Source organism: Dermochelys coriacea, chromosome 4 (genome assembly GCF_009764565.3).
Source record: "Dermochelys coriacea isolate rDerCor1 chromosome 4, rDerCor1.pri.v4, whole genome shotgun sequence".
NCBI classification, from domain to species: Eukaryota; Metazoa; Chordata; order Testudines; family Dermochelyidae; genus Dermochelys; species Dermochelys coriacea.
Window position 1 is genome coordinate 44,272,549 of NC_050071.1, and position 20,546 is coordinate 44,293,094.

General features: G+C 40.3%; 1 protein-coding gene across 1 annotated transcript in view; it reads left to right on the forward strand.

Moving 5' to 3' along the window:
- The window catches only part of FAT4 (FAT atypical cadherin 4), a 224,830-nt gene that overhangs the window by 191,814 nt on the left and 12,470 nt on the right, over window positions 1-20,546 (forward strand). The window contains exons 11-15 of the mRNA XM_038399216.2: window positions 1,507-1,814; window positions 6,544-6,629; window positions 8,654-8,833; window positions 10,897-11,021; window positions 11,990-12,207. Coding sequence (XP_038255144.1) covers window positions 1,507-1,814; window positions 6,544-6,629; window positions 8,654-8,833; window positions 10,897-11,021; window positions 11,990-12,207 — 917 coding nt within the window. The remainder of the gene's footprint in view (window positions 1-1,506; window positions 1,815-6,543; window positions 6,630-8,653; window positions 8,834-10,896; window positions 11,022-11,989; window positions 12,208-20,546) is intronic.

Sequence of the window (20,546 nt, forward strand, 5' to 3'; positions counted from 1 at the left end):
CAAGAATAAAAGAAGGAATTCATACAGTCGTATCAATATATTTTAATAATTACTTGAAGTTAATTATCACTAATTTTTAACAGGAAATTGAGCAGCCAGTAATGATACAAAACATAAAGGGAAACTTCAGAAATCTTGGTACTAGGGTGACCAGATGTTCGGATTTCATGGGGACAGTCCCAATATTTCAGGCTTCTTCTTATATAGGCTCCTATTACCCTCCCACCCTCTGTCCTGATTTTTCACACTTGCTATCTGGTCACCCTACTTGGTACAGTCACACAAAGCTTGGGTCTGAACTCAGATCCATTGTGGATTGTCTTTGTTCATGTAGAAAAGAATGATGTTAAATAAAACAAATAAACAGAAAAAGAAAAAAAGCTGAAAAAATAAACAAATATTTTAAAAGGCAGCCAAAAGAGTAACCCTATCTTAGAAAAATGTTTCTCAGAACACATTTTTAACTGTTTTGTTGTGCAAGCTTTCATCTGTCTTGCACTTGTAATGAATTGCTTATCCTATATTATATCATTTTTCTCAGAGATTACTCATTTTCTATATTTATAATCAGATTTCATTATAAATGCATCTAACTTTCAGAGATTAAGATAGAAAACAAGAAAAGTAATTACACAGTTCAATGACATTTGGAAAGAAATGTATGGAGTGCACATATATATTCAGAATAAATAAAATACTGAGAAGGTGGAAGGCTCAGATGTTTGTAGCCAGATTATAGCAAAGAAAAAATATGCACATCCTCCTAGACAAGGCTTAGTGTATTTTAAGTTTTTTGTGGACTTGAATGCTAAGGACTAATAGATAATGTATAGCCAAATTCAAGAAGGAATGGAACAATCACAGTTTAATAAGATGCATTCCACCTTGGCTTGAATTTCTCTTCACGTTATTTGACACAAGTCCACAAATATTTGTGGGGAAAATTCTTTGGCTCAGCACTGCAGTAACAATACAATTCATTTCAAAAACTAAATGGAAAAAGAACCAGCACAAATAAATACAAATACAATAAGTTTGGTGGTAGGGAGAGAGGAGAAAAATGAAGCTGCATCAGCTAGTTAGCTATAAATCAATCTCAGGTTATACAAGTGGAATGGGAAGCAGAAAGAAAAGTGAACATCTATATCTATATGTTCAGTAACAAATACATCCCCATATCTGGATTAAAGTACATTATTTCCTTTGATACCTATATTTGACACAATCTCAACTCAAAAGTTTTTTTCAAACCCCCTCTAGAAGTTAACGGTATGCTTTGCTTTTTATCCAGTTGTCTATAACTTCATTTTTTGTTTAGGAATGTAGGACCTTTAACAAATAACACTTTGGGCAATAATGTGTTTTTATTTATGTCTTTTTAAGGTGCTTTTTAAGAAACTCATGTCATAAACAATATAAAAGCACTGAACTACCTGCTTTATGTCCTGGACTTTGATTAAATGGGGTAAAAACAATTTGATAACACACACATTTTTCTTTTTATAGGTGTCTTTGGAAATCATTGTGAATTGAATAGTTATGGATTTGAAGAGTTGTCCTATATGGAATTTCCCACTATGGATCCAAACAACAATTATATTTATATAAAGTTTGCAACTATCAAAAGTAATGCCTTAATGCTGTATAACTATGACAACCAGACTGGAGAACGGGCAGAATTCCTGGCTCTGGAAATAACAGAAGAAAGGCTGAGATTCTCCTACAACCTTGGCAGTGGCACGTATAAACTTACCACAACGAAGAAAGTGTCTGATGGCCAGTTTCACACTGTTATTGCCCGGAGGGCTGGAATGGTAAGAAATGCTGCACTGAGAATTAAGTAAACGTTCATTCAGTTCCAAGTCACTTTGGCTTCCATGTAAACACAAACAAATATAAAACTTGGTAAAGTTGTATTCGCTAGCTTTACTTCCAGCTTTGGGAAAACACTGTAATTTGCATCTTGTCCAGAAGGCTTGAAGAATTATAATGGCTTTCTCAGAATAAAAAAAATGAATTTGAAAAAATGGGAACAAAAATACTTAATGAGCTAAAGAGCTATCCAGAAGACTAATTAACTACTGCAGACAATGGGGAGATTATTAGTGAAGTCTAATTATCTAGTGATACTACAGTGGACCCTAAGAGAATGAGTGTAGATGCTTTACAATTATATACTGTAGCTACAGTAGAGATGAGCAGATTTCTTGGGATCTTTGGGTTCTGTGAGCTTCTTAAACTTTTAGAGATGTTACAAAACTTGTCCTGCTTCCAGTCTTTTTTTTCTTCTTCTATAATTTAAACCCATGTATTTTTTTCAAAGGTTTCATGATTTTTAAAAAAACATTTTTTAGTTGAAAAGAAGCCTATGCAATGAATCAGGGACAAAAGAACTGCCCAAAAATCTAGGCTAGTACAATTGGTTGTCTTATACATGGTGCTCTGCCCTTTTCCATTTTTTACCAGGGTTTTTTGGAATGGATTTTTTTCTTTTTGCAGTTTCTCTGTGCTCCTTTCTTAACAGTATCTCCTAAGCAATGTTCCCCACATGCCTGAAACTAAAGTCAGTCCAAAAGAAAAGGAGTACTTGTGGCACCTTAGAGACTAGCAAATTTATTTGAGCATAAGCTTTCGTGAGCTACAGCTCACTTCATCGGCATCCGATGCTGTAGCTCACAAAAGCTTATGCTCAAATAAATTTGTTAGTCTCTACGGTGCCACAAGTACTCCTTTTCTTTTTACAAACACAGACTAACACGGCTGCTACTCTGAAACCTGTCATAAAGTCAGTCCATGAGTACAATACATGGTTGGGGTTCCAAGTTTTGTTTTGCATGTCAGGCTAGAAGCAATAGGGGAATAAGGGAACAGCTGTTCTACACTTCATGGCCCCTTCTGAACCCTACAGTTTTCCTACCATTACGTTCTGAAGAAGTCAGTGCTGCTTGGATACAGCACTATTGTATCATTAAACTTTGTTCCCATGCTCAGGGAGCCTTACTGAAAAGATACAGCATAGACACTGTGGGTCCAATAGAAGTTCAACCACTGAGCCAACCATGCTGTTATTACAGGGGTGATGTGCCTCAAGGTTAGAATATAGGGGTGTCTAAGAACACAGGCATCATAAGAGCAGCTGGGTGCTGTGGATCTGTGATTCTGCACAGCAGAGAGGATCTGCCATTCGCTCCTTTCTCTGAGAGGAACTTGAGCCTGCAACTCTGCATTTCTTTTCAACTCAGAGTTGCTGACCCAGTTTTTTCACTTTCATCTTTGTGATGGAGGTGAATAGTTTGCCCCTAAATTTGATTTTTCTTTTATGAGTGTTGGTAGAGATGTTATTTTCTATGTCTTTTTGAAGGACATTTACACAAGAGTGGATATATTTTTGTCTTGGAACATATTAATTTTAAATATTTAACACATTAGGGTCCCAATTTTCAAATATGAATTCTTAACCAGACACATAGGTGTTGATTTAGATATCCAAATATGGATTTTATTAACTAAATTAACTCAGACCATACATGCTTAAATAAAGATTTATATGCCTAACTATGGGTACACAAGTTAAAAATGTATAACAAACAAGCAAGAAAGAAAAAACAAACTGTAATCAGGTCTATAGAAGGAGCTCTACTATACACAAAAGGTATATTTTTCTAGAAAATTACCTTTGTGTATGCTTAAAATTTAAAAGCAAGCCTCAAGAAAGGCTTGATTCTGATACATAGTTTCTGTATTTAAATCTTTCCTAACCACGTCAGCTGTTTACAAACACAAGATGTGAAAAGAATCACTTTTGTCTTAAGTATTTCTGCTGTAGGAAAAAATATCTCCCGCATGTCAAAAAATGTATAAAATAACTTCCCTACAGGATTTCAAATCTGTCATTTCCTACAGTGCAATGGGATTTTATCGGAAACTGGTAAAATCATTAAGTTGTCAGTTTTGAGATATTACAGAGTGACAGGATAGAAACTCTCATAACTTGAAGAGGTAACTGTAGAGTAATGCTAAAGTAACAAGCAGGAGCATTTGACTAATGTTAGAAAATAAATTGTATGAACTCAAGTCCAAGCAAAATATGGTCTCAAATATCCAGCCCTTCTGATGGACTTGTAGCTCATCCTTCTTTTCAGAATGTGTACCTTTGTAAATTAGTGGAAATTACATTTATTGAGCTTAGTAAAAACAAAGTCTGATATTTCATTTTTGTTGTTAATGTACTCTTAAAATATGTATACATGTGATACCATATAAACTAGCCAACTAATTTTATGTGCTCTATGAACTGTTTCATTTATACTCAGCATATAATGTACTTAGGTGCTACTGGCTTATGTTTCTCAAGAGGAATAGGTTATTCATTATGTATGGAAAGAAATGCAAGATAAGCTTTCCTTTTAAAATAAAATAGAGGAAAGAAATACATAATTTGGACATACTATAGTAAGTGATTTAAATATGAGAAGCATGAATTCAGTATGATGTTTCAGTTCATGGTGTGTATTTGGAAATGAAGTGTGGAGCTTTTGTAAGAATTTCAATCAGACATTAATGTTAGTGGTGAGTGAACTTAATTGTAAGCAAAAAAAGTCAATATATTACACAAGAATGACACATTAATAGCATTTAGTGTTTGTACAGCTCCTGTAGAGTTACCTAAACATAAATATAGATCAAACTGTTGTCAAGTAGTAACATTTGATTTAAATTTGCCATAAACTGCTTCCATGCATTTTGCTGTACTATGAAAGCTGAATATACATCTAGAGGATCACATTTAGGTTTTGAAAATTTGACTTAAGGAGTAATTGACTTAAGGAGTATACTTCAATTTTGTTATGCAATACATTCCACCTGCTATTAATGGAGAAGTGGCACATTTTTGTATTCCTTCTGCTAAGTTGGAAATAAAATTAAAATGTCAGAAGACCCAATTCAATTCCCATTAAAATCAGTGGGAGTCATTCAGCAGATTTTATGGACATTAGATTAGAGTGTTAGTGAAGAGGTAATAAATATAATATTATACCTTATTTAAAATTGGAGTTACCAAAACTGATTGATCTGAGTGACTTCATTGTCTGTGCAGAAGATGGCTCTCCATATCTAGCATCTCCAGATATCATTGCCACCACAATGACCATTGGATTATGCCACAAAGTTGCTGACTCCACCTGTTTTATTGATTCAACTGGGGAGGCTAATGGAACCAGACCTTTTTGTGATGACTTGAAGTAAGATACAGCTGACAGACCACTCCATGGATAGCTACTTTGGTAGCACATTGTAATGATCTTTTGTCACTGATTGATAAGGTGGATCCCAAATGCCCTCTTCCCATACATCGACCTCACTGGTCATTTTAGTATGCAAAGCGATTTACAACAAATGAAGTGTGAAGACAGCTAGAGTCCTGATAGTGGAAGTCTGACTTTGTCTGAAAAAATTGCAGCAGAAGGAGTGTGAGAGGTCTTATGCTATGACTGTGCAGGAAGTAAAGAAGGAGATTTTTCTTTCCATTGTTGTAGTGTCTGCGAATTTCTGATCAGTACACCGTATGCTCTCCCAGCTATTTTTCTGGGGAAGTATGATGCCTATGGGAGAATCTTTCTTATGGGCGGATTGAGAGGGGTGTGTTTTGAACATTGGTCCAGTTTGTTAATTACAGTTTTTTACTGATAATGTTTATACTGTGCCCCAGGCTTTGAGAAGACACGCTTTGAATCAAATTGAAAATATATATTAGATACCATGGTCTAGTCCATGAAGAAACTAACATTGAGCCTAGTGGGACTTTTATGTGAAGATCAATAGCAGAATACAGTATGACCAAAAGTTACTTCAATTTCATGGGGGAAAAATATCCCTTATCTAACTCATACAGTGACTTTCTGTATGGCCAAGTCACTGAACTGCTCTGGGTCTCAGTATCCCCATTTGTGAAAGGGAATAATAACACTAAATGCCTCACATTGGTGGTGAGGTGTTGAATTCATTAGAGTCTATAAAATACTTTGAGACTCTTAGTTAGAAGGCACTGTGGTGTTATTTATATGGTAAACTTGGGTTTGACTTCAAAAGAGAAGGTTGCATCCTGAAACTTCAGTTATAATAAAAAAAATACTCTCAAGAGTAGTAAAAGGGATAATTTTGAGGCAGGCCTCTTTTCCACACGTGCATACAAAACGACTGGGCCTGCAAACACGTGTGTCTGCTTTCATACTTGTGCATACTCTTTCAGTAGTTTAAATCCTGTGCAGATACAAGTGTTACCTAGGTTTTCAAAGTGCAGAGGCAAGGGCTGTAGCCATATTGGTATTGGCACATGTAAGCCTTCGTACCTGCAGGGTGTAGGCATAGATTTACATGTGTACAATTTTGTGAATGCACAAGGGAAGAAAATCTGGTATAATGTGACTAATTAAACTCTTGGATATTTTTGTATTTAATAATCAAACAAGTCTTAAAGTGGTGAAAATGAGATTGGACAGTCAGTCCTTCTAATATTAAACACATTTTTGCGTTTCTTTGCAGGCAGCATCCTTGACGGTGGACTCCTGTTCTGAGGATCAGGAACCAGGCTATTGTACTGTTAGTAATATGGCTGTTTCCACTGACTGGTAAAGAATATTTCATTTTGCTCTTTGTGGAAGAGGTAAAATTTAAAAATCATTACAAATAGGAGAAATTTAGAATAACGGCTATGTCAGACCAGGTAAGAGAAGGGGGGCTTGTGCCTTTAGGCATAGCCCAGTACAAGGAATGTTGGCATAAGTTGTACTACAGCAGGACTGGCCTAAGGAGGCATTCTTTCCTGAGGCAGAATTCCCTCCCTGCTTCCTTCTTGTTCTGGGGTGTAGTAATTTTCAGATGGCATATGGCAGCAGCAAATTAAAACACTGCATCCCCTGCTCTTACTGTGGTCCAGCTCAGTTGTACTGGCTGATGCCCTGTTGAAGATGGAGGGGTAGAGCCAAGACTGCCCAGTCCCCAACTCTGGGGAAGAGTAGCAGACATACAGCTTTGGGTAGCCTGAAAAGTGGTATAATGGGGGTCCTTATTTCCCTTCATTCACCATAGTGAAAATTCACAATATAGCCCAAATTAATTATCAAACCAGAATATCAGACGGTCAGAATCACTGATGCTTTAAAAGGTAAAAGAAAGCTTTAGCAGTCATAATCTGTTTACTGATAAAGGCATTAAAGACTTTAAAAAACTGTACTCATGAATCAGATATTTTCTGACTGGCTGATAAACAAAATCTGGTCATAATCTAAGGAAAGTAAAATGTATCTTTTAGGAACAGTGAAGTCAGCATTTCTGATTCTGCACCAATATCCATCCGGTTTTTATGTTTTTAGCCTGTGGGATTTGAAATGCTCCTATTGGGCAGGATGGGGTTCACAGTATTGCAGAAGTAGGATGATTAAAATAGAGTTTTGTCTTAGGATAAATATCTCTCATTATAGAATTAAAATGATCTTGCTTTAAAATTTAGGCTCCCATTTAGCAATCGCTCTATGTGTGGAACTTACATTGCAGTCAGGCCAAGATGTGCATATGGAGCAGTCACAGAATCAGGCTTAAAGGGTGAAATCCTGGCACCAGTGAAGTCAGAGGCAAAACTTCCATTGACTTCAATGGGGTCAGGAGTTCACCCCACAATTTTTAAAAAAATGTTTTATGTTTAGCTCAGCAACCTCTCACTCCACCTGTTTCTAGCCTAATTATCTTTAGAATATTTGAAACTCTACAATGGCTAGTACAAAAATTTTTCCTTAGCAAAGCCTCCTATGCCCTTGTTTTTACCAAAAATAAAATGATATTTACCTGAATACATAGAGGAATGCAGACCCAAATTCATATTCCAGTGGTAACATTAGCTCCTAAATTTCATTCTGCTGCTGTTTAACTTTACTTTTCACTTCTTTTGAACACATGAGAAATCGAACCAATCTCAGATTTATCTCCCAGCTGATTGCTATGTGCTCAGTAACAATCCTCAGTTTTTTTTCATATGTTTTGAATAATTTCCAAATATCTTTATTGTTTTTATTTTCTGTTTTCACTTTTAGTGTGGGCAGGAGGGAAGAAGTGGATTGTATCTACCTCACCTTTTAGGAATGTTGCGAGGACTAATTAGTTAATATTTAAATACATTTTGAAGATGAAAAGTACTGTATTAATTCTAAATATTGTTAATATTGTTGCTAGTTTCTCACCATTAATCTGGCTCACTTTTCATTTAGCCCTATGACTTCCTCACTAACAAAGCAGTTTATTGCCTTGTAATAGGTGCTCCAACCTGTAATTAAATATCATCCCCAATTATCATTAGGGCAAATCTTTATTCAGTACTGACTCAAGCAAAAATCTCCATCAAGTTAAAGGAGATTTGCTTGAGTAAAAGCTGAGTGAGAACTTCAGGTTTAGGCCCACTGTAATTATTATTTCAGAAGTTGTTTTAAATAGAGCTGATTGGTCACTGTATGCAATAATTCTGTGATTGTAAAAAATGAAGTGTAGAAATTGTAGAAATTGAACTGTAGAAATGAAGAATCTCAGAAGATATGAGAGTTATTCTATTATCACCAATTTATGTACTGATATTAATGCACCGATTCTTCTACTTCTCTTCTAGGACTCTCGACGTACAACCAAATCGAGTAACTGTTGGTGGCATTAGATCTCTAGAGCCAATACTTCAAAGGAGAGGACAGGTGGAAAGTCATGATTTTGTGGGTTGTATAATGGAGTTTGCAGTCAATGGACGTCCTCTGGAACCCAGCCAGGCTTTGGCAGCTCAAGGAATCTTAGATCGGTATGTCAGCTATACATAGTATCTGATAATATATGTAATAAAGGAAAGTAGCATGAGAGTTAAATGTTAATTAATTCAAATGCCTGTGAATATGAGTATACAATATACTATCAAATGTAAAGGACCAAGGAAGAATCTAAATTTGCAAATAATATTATGCAGAAATCAGAGTTTGCAGAAACCTAATTCCAATTTTCCACAAAGCAGCAACAGTACATTTCTACTACTATTTATTATTTTTGTTGTCCAGCAGTCTGAAATAAAGTAGCTCTTTTTAAAAAATTCCATGTAAATTCCATCTGGATTTGACTATACTGGTATGGTTCACTAACCTTCCCTTTTTGTTTTTTTCCCAAATGTCTGTTCTCTCACTTTCCCAGTCAAATATCACTGAATTTCCCCCATACAGTCTTCTTTTGTGAGTGCTGTTTTAGAAATGATTGATTAGCTGATCAACTGTTTTTTTCCATCTCACTGTTTGACATTATAGTTACAGCAACAGTATGGCTTGCAAGCCCACAGTTGCTAGTTCATCTTTCCCCTTTTCACCTCCCAAGCTTGTGTTATTTCTTATGGCACGAGATTTCCTGAGCTTTTGTAGCTGAAGATGTCAATTTCAAAAACATTCTCCTAGAAAACAGCATCTTGGGACATGCCAACGAAGTAAAACATTGGCTTTGAATTTTATATCTTTTACCATCCAAGACTTCTGCCTGCCAATCAGGACTTTTCCTTTAGTACCTCGGGCAGTTTAACAATGAAAGATGTCTCCAGGGTTCCTTCAAGATTTACTTGACAGATTCAAAGTTAAAACCACCCTACCCTCCTCCTTTAAAAAGGTTATTATCTAAGAAAATATTGATGGATCTTCAGACTCCTTACATGATGACAAACCTCTACAACAGGGATTGGCTACCTTTGGCATGCGGCTCATCAGGGAAATACGCTGGTGGCATGGGAAGGTTTGTTTACCTGCAGAGTCTGCAGGATCGGCCAATCATAGCTCCCACTGGCCACGGTTCACCATTCCAGGCCAATGGGGGTGTGGGAAGCATCAGCCAGCATATCCCTCAGCCCACACCACTTCCTGCAGCCACCATTGGCCTGGAACGGCAAACCGCGGCCAGTTGGAGCTGCAGTCGGCCAAACCTGCAGGCGCTGCAGGTAAACAAACCGTCCTGGCCAACCAGTGGATTTTCCTGATGGGCTGTGCGCCAAAGATTGCCGATCCCTGCTCTACAATGTATGCATCTGCTTAAAATTTTAACCATGTAATCTTCTTCATAGACCATAAACTTCACCAGATCTTGCACCAGTTCTGAAAACCTCTCAACTAATTTTAACAGTCTCTGTCTTAGGCAAAGATTCAGACTACATTACTCATTTATATCTAAAAATACTACTTTCAATTCAAGTTTATTACATGGTAGTTCCCTTCCCCATTCCTGTTTCAGATTATATGTACAATAGGAATATTACAGATCTTTTTTGTATTACATTGTTAGACCAAGAATATGTGTAGACAAGGAATGTGACTGAAAGGAGGTTGAGTGAAAGACCAGAGTACAACTTGAAGTCACAGAATGAAAGATGATCATTTTCATTATTTTTATTGTGTAACCCAAATGTAAGACTGCCATAAAAATATTATACATGTTTGAGTACAGTAGTCTTTGAGAAGACTGTTATTTTTAAGACATACACGAACACTGATATGTATGCATATGAATATTATTTGAAAATTATACAAGTTAATATCTAATGTGTAGGCATATAAGACAGAGTTTTTGTTTTTCCCTCCTAGTTCCCTCTAAAGTCCTCTCTCTTTTCCTAATACTGTAACAACTTGGCACTGGAAACTGTTTTGATATATCAGATTTGTTCAGTGCAGAGAACTTGCCACTATTACTTTTTACTACTTTACAAGAGACTTTAAACAATTCATCTTTGTGGGTTGGGGAGGAAGGGGTGGTATCACTTAAACACATGTGACTCCATCCTAAAGGCTTATTTTGTTTGTTTAAAGTACATACTCCAGTGACTACTCTTTTGATTTGTTTTAGATGCCCTAGATTAGAAGGAGCTTGTGCAATTAGCCCTTGCCAACACGGTGGCACCTGTGTTGATTACTGGTCATGGCAGCAATGTCATTGCAAAGATGGATTGACTGGGAAACACTGTGAAAAATGTATGTAGAAGGCTTAATTATCCTTCTGTTTAATCTACAGTTAATCACACAGTTTAATCAAGTGCAATTGGGTTTTATGTTTAGATGCAATTAACTGTTGTTAAATGATGAAAACATGTCATGCTTGCATTCACTGTTACAATAATTATGAACAGAAGTGACACATTGACTTTTTGCCCTGTCATCACTTTGAATATGGTAGAGAAAAAAGTTCAAATAAGAAAACACATATATAAATGTAAATACAAACAATACCATATTTTTCAAAAAGACCATAATTATGTCTACAATTATTAATTTGCGAACAAATGACTCTACATAATATAGTTAGGATTGCATAATATAGCAAGCTAATTAATTTGTATTCAGATTTAATATATTTTTGTGATTGCTCTGTGAAAACCATTTCATTCTGTTCATGTCAACCTGCTCTGTTTTCTTACATATTCCCATTATTGTATTGATTATTTATATGCTGCTGTTGTGCTAGCTTACAAGAGTTTTGCTGCATCTCTGGTAGGATTTTGAGGATTATGCGGTGTAATTAATATTATATATTATTTTATGCCAACCTAAAGTGTACTAGGTATTTTACAAAACAAATGGAAAATTGTTCTTTCCCTGAAGATCATACAGTTTAGTTTTATCCCAAGGACACTGTCCAGAGCAAAGGGAAATAGGGGCATACCAAGAAAGAATTGTAGCTCACAGAGCCAAAATTCCTTCCTTGTTTTCCTTGCTCTCAGGGTGTCTTACTTTATTCCTGCTCTATACTAGCAGTAAGATAACTCACTCACTCTCTCTCTGTCTCACTCACACTCACACAACACTGCTGGCTCAGCTGCAGTGGCCAAAGAGTATACGGTTGAAGCCAAGGCTTCACACACTCCTATTTCTTCCCACCTACTTTACCCCAACAAAAGTATTAGATAAAGCATACTCAACGCTTCCTCCTATATTTGTCCTAGATATTACTGCCGATACTGCCTTATCATTAGAAGGCAAAGGACGCCTTGACTACCATATGAGCCGGAATAAGAAACGAGAATACATGATGAAATATGGTACTAAAGATGCCATTTTGGAGCCTCTGAGTGTGAACCATTTGGAAGTGAAATTCAGGACAAGGAGTGAGAATGGAATTTTAATTCATATCCAGGAAAGCAGCAATTATACTACTGTGAAGGTAGGATTAAAGCTAATGCTGACTTGATTTGATTGGACTGCCTGCTGTGTAGTGATCTAAATCACCTTTTCTGTTTCCCTTGTCTTTTTCTTTATAAAATATTACAGTTTTGACTACTGCAGGGCACTATTCCAGTATCTTTCATCTTCTCAACGATTCTTTCATTATTTTCCAAGATATCAGAAAGTCTTAGTGGTTTTGTTTCTAATCAGTTTTGTCTAGACTCCAAGTAATGTCTACTTTAAGGCCAGCGTGAACATATTTGTTGCCATATTTGTTAACACTACTAAGTTGCATTCTAGAGTGCAAACCTTTTTCCTATTGGCATTTTATGTTGTTTCTTCAGACGCTCCCCCACCACACTGTCAGACTACCAAACACAAGCAAACAAGTTTTCATGAATTCATACTGACACAATACACACCAGACAATCTTATTTCATATCCATAAAGTCACTCTTCTTGGGAGTTTATCTTCTTCACCAGAATGGAGATGTTAAAAAGGCAAACATTATATGATTCTGAGATGTGCCGCTAAATCAGCGCTTTAAGCTCTATGCAGTTTTTCCCTAGTGTTTAGCCCTAAATAAGTTACCTTTCTCAAGAGAAACTGATGGGTTCAGTCCCTGGCTATGACTCAATCCACTTAGTCATAATTCTAAATGAGTACAGCAGTGATGTTGGCAAACCTCTTTATTGGATAGATGCAAGCTCCAGGTTTCCTTGACTACTGGAATTCTTTCAAATTTTTTCCCAATATTTAGAATAACTCCTACATAAGACCACATTTTCTGTTCCTGAGCCAGCATGGATATTGTCTGCTTGCTTGGTTTCCATTCCTACCAGGAGTTCACAACTTTTCTGACAAAAGGGACTGCATTATCAACTTCTAAAAAACCCATAATCAATACTTCATTTGCATATAATTTTACAGCATTATTGTATAAAAAACAAATGCATTAAAACATATTTATTTTTATTTGCATTTTCCTTGTTAGATGAATAAAAATTGATAGCTCTTTGTTGCCTAACACCAAAAAGCTGCAGGTAGCTACTTTGCCCTCACCCTATATGTACAGAAAGAGAGCAGTAGTCAGGAGCCATATTTTATGCATCCGTAGCTGCAAGTTGTGCCCCTTGATTCATAACATCTGAGGAGATCTTGTTTTCAGTTCTGCAAACTTGGCCTAGTGAAGACTAACTTGATAGGAATAAATAAAATGCTTAAATTTTGCCTACAGTGGAAATTTGGCAGGCAACCTCCGTAAGCATGATAAAAAAAGACAAAGTAGGCTTTCGTGTTTAAAGTGCTAGCAGCTTGTTTACACTAGAACACCCATCATTTTTAGCAGTGGTGAAGCTACAGCACGGGTAGCTACAATGCACCCCAGCAACTTCAAAGATGGGGGTCATCATCTGAAGCTGTAGGCGGAAAAGAGCTATTTCCTCTTCAAAGATTTCCTCCTTACCAGCCCTTCTCCCTCTTGTGAGAGCTGGCTTCCTTGTAGAGGGGAGAAAGAGGATGTAGCTGAGAGTGAGTAAAGCAGGAGCTCTGTGGAAGTCCATAGTCTCCTGTGCAACAGAGGGGAGGACATACAAGCCTACGCACCACTACTGATCAGCAGATCTACTCTTCCATCCCTGGGATTAGTGTAGGGCTGTTCTTTGTTTATTTGTTTGGGGTAGCGGGTTGATTGGGTTCTTTTGGGGGGAGGGGTATGGGTTGTTTTGCTTTGTTTTGTTTTTGTGGGTCTGTTGTATACATATGGTGCTAGTTGCCTTTTGGAGACTGGAAAGGAATTTTTCCATCATTGGCAGATTGATCGGGTGGGGTGGAGGCTTTTTTTTTTCCTTCCCACAGCAGCCCAGGGACTTGATAGATAGGACCATAGGTATGATTCAAGTTTTCACTTGAACTTGGCAGGTGCCCAGTGTAGGCACGATCCGATGGTTTATCAATTCCCTGATAAGCTGGAATTGGAAGTTTAGGAGAAGTCATCACCTAAAGAAGCTTAGGAATAGGGTTGGGGCTCCCAATCTCTAGTACAGTGGGGAGAAAAACCCCTTTCCCAGTCCTTCAATCTTCATATGAAGGAAGTGTGATGGGTTCCCAGCCAGAGGCTGGGAACCACCTGTGGCAGGATGGGGGGGGCGTTTCTAACAAGTGGAACAGATTAGGGGAGGAATGATGACCTGCCTTATATGATTTATTGCTGAATAGTTCCCAGATGAGTTAATAAAGTTGCATTCTCATTAAACCACGTTCCTTGTATCTTGTCTGTCTTCCTGCCTGTCCGGGGCAATGAGAGATTTTCAGAACCCCTTCATGAAAATGCAGCCTGAGGATCGTCTCTGCAGTATTATCAGGGCTTGCTTTTCTCAGTGTGGAAAAGTCAGAGCTTGAGATCAAATCATAAATCCAGGTCTTCCTTCTGGTAGTATGATGCCCTATGTACTGTGGCCAAAATTATCAATCTTGTTGGCCTGAGTTTAGAGGCCCATTGACTTCACTGAGAGTTGTGAATTCTCAGCACTTCTGAAAGTCACGCCACTTATTTGAGTGCTTAATTTTTGTAATCTGAGTCTGAATATTTTGGCCCACCTTCAAAATTATTTGGTTACTTGATTTGTGTGGCTTGTTAACATATTTGAGCAGTAAGATATTAAGCATATGGAAAAGTGGTAAAAATCTGAATGTTTCAATACTAGAACATGTTATAAATAAGCTACAGTACCTAAATCGCACCTGCTTTACTCCATTTTACCCATTACAACTCACTGATTTAAATGGAACTACAACAGGATAAAACTGGAGTAACACAGTGATGAATCAGGACCATCAAGATTGCAAGTATTTTCATTTAGAAAAAAGTTGGAGAATTCAGTGAACTTTCATAATTAGGTTTCTCTTTGTGACTCAGAGGGCTCTTTAATGTAGGAGATAAAGGCATAATAAGATCTAGTGGCTCAAAGCTGAAGCTAGACCAGTTCATACTGGAAATAAGTAAAAAGGGGAGGGGGAACAGTTTGGGTAATTAATCACTGAAGCAATTTATAAAGGGATATGATGGATTCTCCATCACTTGAAGTCTATAAATTAAGATTTGTTGTCTTTCTACAAGATCTGTTCTAGCTCAATCAGAAATGATGGGATAAATGCAGCAGTTACTAGGTGAAATTGTATAGCCTGTATCATACAGGAGATCAAATGATCATTATGGTCCTTTATCCCAGATGTGCAGGAAGAAAGACAAGATGCGAGTGATGTGGTTTAATTGACTTTAACTCATCTGGGAAGTATCCAGCAATGAATCATACAGTGCAGGTCATTGTTCCTTCCTTAATCATTTCCACCTATTTGAAAGCTGCCATCAGCCTTCCAAATCAGGTTGCATCCCATTGCTGGGACTCAGCCTTGCTCCCCTGTATGAGGATAATGAGGCAGGGAGAGTGGGTTGTGTCCTCGTACCAGACGTTAGGATCTGCAACCCTGTTCTGCAGCTTCTTTAGGTCATTCCTCTCTCTAAGTTCCACTTCCAATTCTGGTTCATCTGGGAACTAGACTCTGGAATGAGTACCAGCATCAGACACCTGCCAAAATGAGGATCTAGCAATTCATTTGGCTGCCTCCACTCCACCACCCAACTAGGTTTCCAGATAGTTAACAATTCCTTCCCTAACAGTGGTTAAAAATATGTCTGGTCCCTGACTTCCCACTTTACACATCTTCAGCCGTTGTCAACCTGTGTTTCCACTCCCATATCCTCTGCTATAGTATTTCTCCCTCTCCCCCCCCGCCCTGAAGAGGTCCTTGACCTGCCTTATATCTCTCTTAACCTTCATGATTAAGTCAGCCCACCTATAAAATCCCAAATTGTTTTCTCCTTATGCACAGAATTCATGTCTAGTGGCTGCTCGTGGCTGCCAAAGAGTATAAGAGGTTTAATGCCATGCCAACACAAAACCCCATTCCTTGCTCCTGAAAATTAGCTTAAAAAGTAAAACTAGCCATTCATATCATTGAATTCTGATTCTCAACCAGGGGCTGCATGTACATCTTGAGTACATTTGAATGCCAACACCCAACTGCCTGTACCCGTCCGTCCCCTATTCCCTGTTAGGTAGGGTGACCAGATGCCCCGTTTTTAAAGGACAGTCCCGTATTTAAGCCCTCCTGCAGGTGTCTTGACTTTTTCTTAAAAATGGGCAAATTGTCCCATATTTTCTGTCTCCCCACATCAGAACTGTCAGTTCCTGTTGCTGGCTGGATCCCTGCTTGCCAGCTGCCCACCCACTGATGGTGAGAGGAGGGTCCAGTGGCTGACGATGGGGGTGGGTATATAAGGCTGGTGGTGGGGCAAAGCTGCAGCACATGGGACTGGCTGATCCTCCTGCTGGTCTGTCAGCCCAGCCCCCCTCTACATGCTGGATCTCGGACCAGCAGGGTCCTGCCCTCCATCCCATTTCAAGCTGGCACTTGCTGTGAGCTGCGGTGGCTGGTGAGTGCGGACAGGTGCCAGGTGGCGGCTGGTTATGTTTCACCTCTGCTGCCCACGCATTGGCCCTTTATGTGCTCCCCCACTTGCTGTTCTCTCGCTACTTTGCCCCTTCGCCCCTCCCTGAGCCCTGCTGCTCCTCCATATCCCACCGGGTGGGATGCGTCCCACTCCCAGTGCTGTACAGAGAACCAGCCCCTGGTCAGAGTGCTCAGTTCATCAACAGCCTGGCCGGCAGGCTCCTTTCTTCCCCCACTGCCTCTGGCTGGGCCGGTGCCTTGGGAAAGCTCAAGACCCTCCAGCCCGGTGCACCGGCCAGGAGGAGCGGAGCCCTGTGAGCACAGCGCTGGCACGGGGAAGCCTCTCCGGCCCTCAGCTAAGCTCTGGAGTGGTGGGGAGAAGTGATTTCCAGCCTGTTTGTGCCCTAACCCTTCAGGCTCAACGGAAGCACCCTCTTCACCTCCCCCCCCATACACACACTGCCCTGGGTCCTGCCCCCTGGGACCATGGGGCTGCTCCATCCCCTAGACTCCCTTCTCTGCTGAGCCACCTCTTCGGCCAGGTTCACTGAAGCCCCTGCAGTGAGGGTCCCTAGGCCGTGGTGCACAATTCGTCCTTAGGGCTTATCCCATTCCTGCCCATGCTGTAGCCAGGGGTCAAAAGGCGGCTGGGTTATGTCCATGGCCAGCAGCAGCCCGGAAGTGTTAATGGCCTTTCAACACTGTGCGGGCAGGAAGGGACAAGCTGCTTCCAGCCACAGGGGATTAGGAGAGAGGAGATGAGCTCTGCGAAGACAAGGGCCAGGTCATCCCTCTCCTGTAGCTGGAAGCAGCTCCTCTCCCTTCCCTCCTGCACAGTGCCAAAAGGCTACTGCTGGCTACATTCTGGCAGAAAAATGGGTGGGGGGGCATGTGACCCTGCTGCCCTCCCCCACGTGTTGCCTCAGGAACATGTGGCGCTATGGGGGCCCAACCAGGCACGGAGGGCAGATATTGCTGGGCAGGGAGGGTTGGGTCGGGTGGTTCTCTCCCCCCATTCCCCTGTGTGACAGAGATATATGGGAGTGTGGATGTGTCACCTATCCTGTGTCAGATTTCAGAGTAGCAGCCGTGTTAGTCTGTATTTGCAAAAAGAAAAGGAGTACTTGTGGCACCTTAGAGACTAACAAATTTATTAGAGCTTTCGTGAGCTACAGCTCACTTTGTGTGTGTGTGTGTGACCCCTCCCCATGTGAACCCTAAAGTATTAAAGATAAGGTAAATAAAAAGAATCCATTTACACAGCATTGCTTTTTAACAGGGGCTCAGTCAACTCGATGTTAATTTGAACGTTTGTATTGCATAGTTCTGATTGATTGCCATTGGACTTGCTTGAATATGAATAATTTTACCAGGTGCCTCGTATTCACCATAAGGAAATATGGTCATCCTACTGCTGGGTCGCAGATGTCACTGCTCCAATCTTGAATGAGCGTGAGCCAAATGCACTAGTAGGAATCCCATCATTGTAGGCCCCATTCTCAAGACTGCTACAAGCTGGAATTTTGTGAAGTGTCTCCTGTCACACTGAAGAAAGAGAGGCCTATCCCCAGGAAGCCTCACTACTGTGTAAGCCCTTAATACCATGACTGGGCTAATCCCTGCCTCACCATTCTCTTGCAGCTCTCTGGACTCACCTTGCCCTCCCTATCTGTTTTTGACATCTTCACGGTCCCGATGACCTATTGTTCCCCTCATTTTATGTCCCTAAACTCCAAAGCCCTACCAAAAGTATCCCTTAATGACCCAAGCATCATTCACTGACTCTAAATGCTCCAAAAATACCATCAGGAATGCAGCATTTAACAAGGACACTGGCTGGCCGCATTGGCATATCTGATGAAGAACTCAAACTCAAAGAATCTCTATACTGGTGGGTCATTGGGGATCCTCCCTAGGGCCTTTGGATTGAAACCAGCCCACTAACAACGTCCTAACCAAAAACCCACTGCAGGATCTGGATGGGAATCTGGGAGGCAGTGACCATGAGTTGGTTGAGTTCAGGATCCTGACGCAGGGAAGAAAGGTAAGCAGCAGGATACGGACCCTGGACTTCAGGAAAGCAGACTTTGACTCCCTCAGGGAACAGATGGCCAGGATCCCCTGGGGGACTAACATGAAAGGGAAGGGAGTCCAGGAGAGCTGGCTGTATTTCAAGGAATCCCTGTTGAGGTTACAGGGACAAACCATCCCGATGAGTCGAAAGAATAGTAAATATGGCAGGCGACCAGCTTGGCTTAATGGTGAAATCCTAGCGGATCTTAAACATAAAAAAGAAGCTTACAAGAAGTGGAAGCTTGGACATATGACCAGGGAAGAGTATAAAAATATTGCTCGGGCATGTAGGAAAGATATCAGGAGGGCCAAATCGCACCTGGAGCTGCAGCTAGCAAGAGATGTCAAGAGTAACAAGAAGGGTTTCTTCAGGTATGTTGGCAACAAGAAGAAAGCCAAGGAAAGTGTGGGCCCCTTACTGAATGAGGGAGGCAAGCTAGTGACAGAGGATGTGGAAAAAGCTAATGTACTCAATGCTTTTTTTGCCTCTGTTTTCACTAACAAGGTCAGCTCCCAGACTGCTGTGCTGGGCAACACAAAATGGGGAAGAGATGGCCAGCCCTCTGTAGAGATAGAGGTGGTTAGGGACTATTTAGAAAAGCTGGACGTGCACAAGTCCATGGGGCCGGACGAATTGCATCCGAGAGTGCTGAAGGAATTGGCGGCTGTGATTGCAGAGCCCTTGGCCATTATCTTTGAAAACTCGTGGCGAACGGGGGAAGTCCCGGATGACTGGAAAAAGGCTAATGTAGTGCCCATCTTTAAAAAAGGGAAGAAGGAGGATCCTGGGAACTACAGGCCAGTCAGCCTCACCTCAGTCCCTGGAAAAATCATGGAGCAGGTCCTCAAAGAATCAATCCTGAAGCACTTAGAGGAGAGGAAAGTGATCAGGAACAGTCAGCATGGATTCACCAAGGGAAGGTCATGCCTGACTAATCTAATCGCCTTTTATGATGAGATTACTGGTTCTGTGGATGAAGGGAAAGCAGTGGATGTATTGTTTCTTGACTTTAGCAAAGCTTTTGACACGGTCTCCCACAGCATTCTTGTCAGCAAGTTAAGGAAGTATGGGCTGGATGAATGCACTATAAGGTGGGTAGAAAGCTGGCTAGATTGTCGGGCTCAACGGGTAGTGATCAATGGCTCCATGTCTAGTTGGCAGCCGGTGTCAAGTGGAGTGCCCCAGGGGTCGGTCCTGGGGCCCGTTTTGTTCAATATCTTCATAAATGATCTGGAGGATGGTGTGGATTGCACTCTCAGCAAATTTGCGGATGATACTAAACTGGGAGGAGTGGTAGATACGCTGGAGGGGAGGGATAGGATACAGAAGGACCTAGACAAATTGGAGGATTGGGCCAAAAGAAATCTAATGAGGTTCAATAAGGATAAGTGCAGGGTCCTGCACTTAGGATGGAAGAATCCAATGCACCGCTACAGACTAGGGACCGAATGGCTCGGCAGCAGTTCTGCGGAAAAGGACCTAGGGGTGACAGTGGACGAGAAGCTGGATATGAGTCAGCAGTGTGCCCTTGTTGCCAAGAAGGCCAATGGCATTTTGGGATGTATAAGTAGGGGCATAGCGAGCAGATCGAGGGACGTGATCGTTCCCCTCTATTCGACACTGGTGAGGCCTCATCTGGAGTACTGTGTCCAGTTTTGGGCCCCACACTACAGGAAGGATGTGGATAAATTGGAAAGAGTACAACGAAGGGCAACGAAAATGATTAGGGGTCTAGAGCACATGACTTATG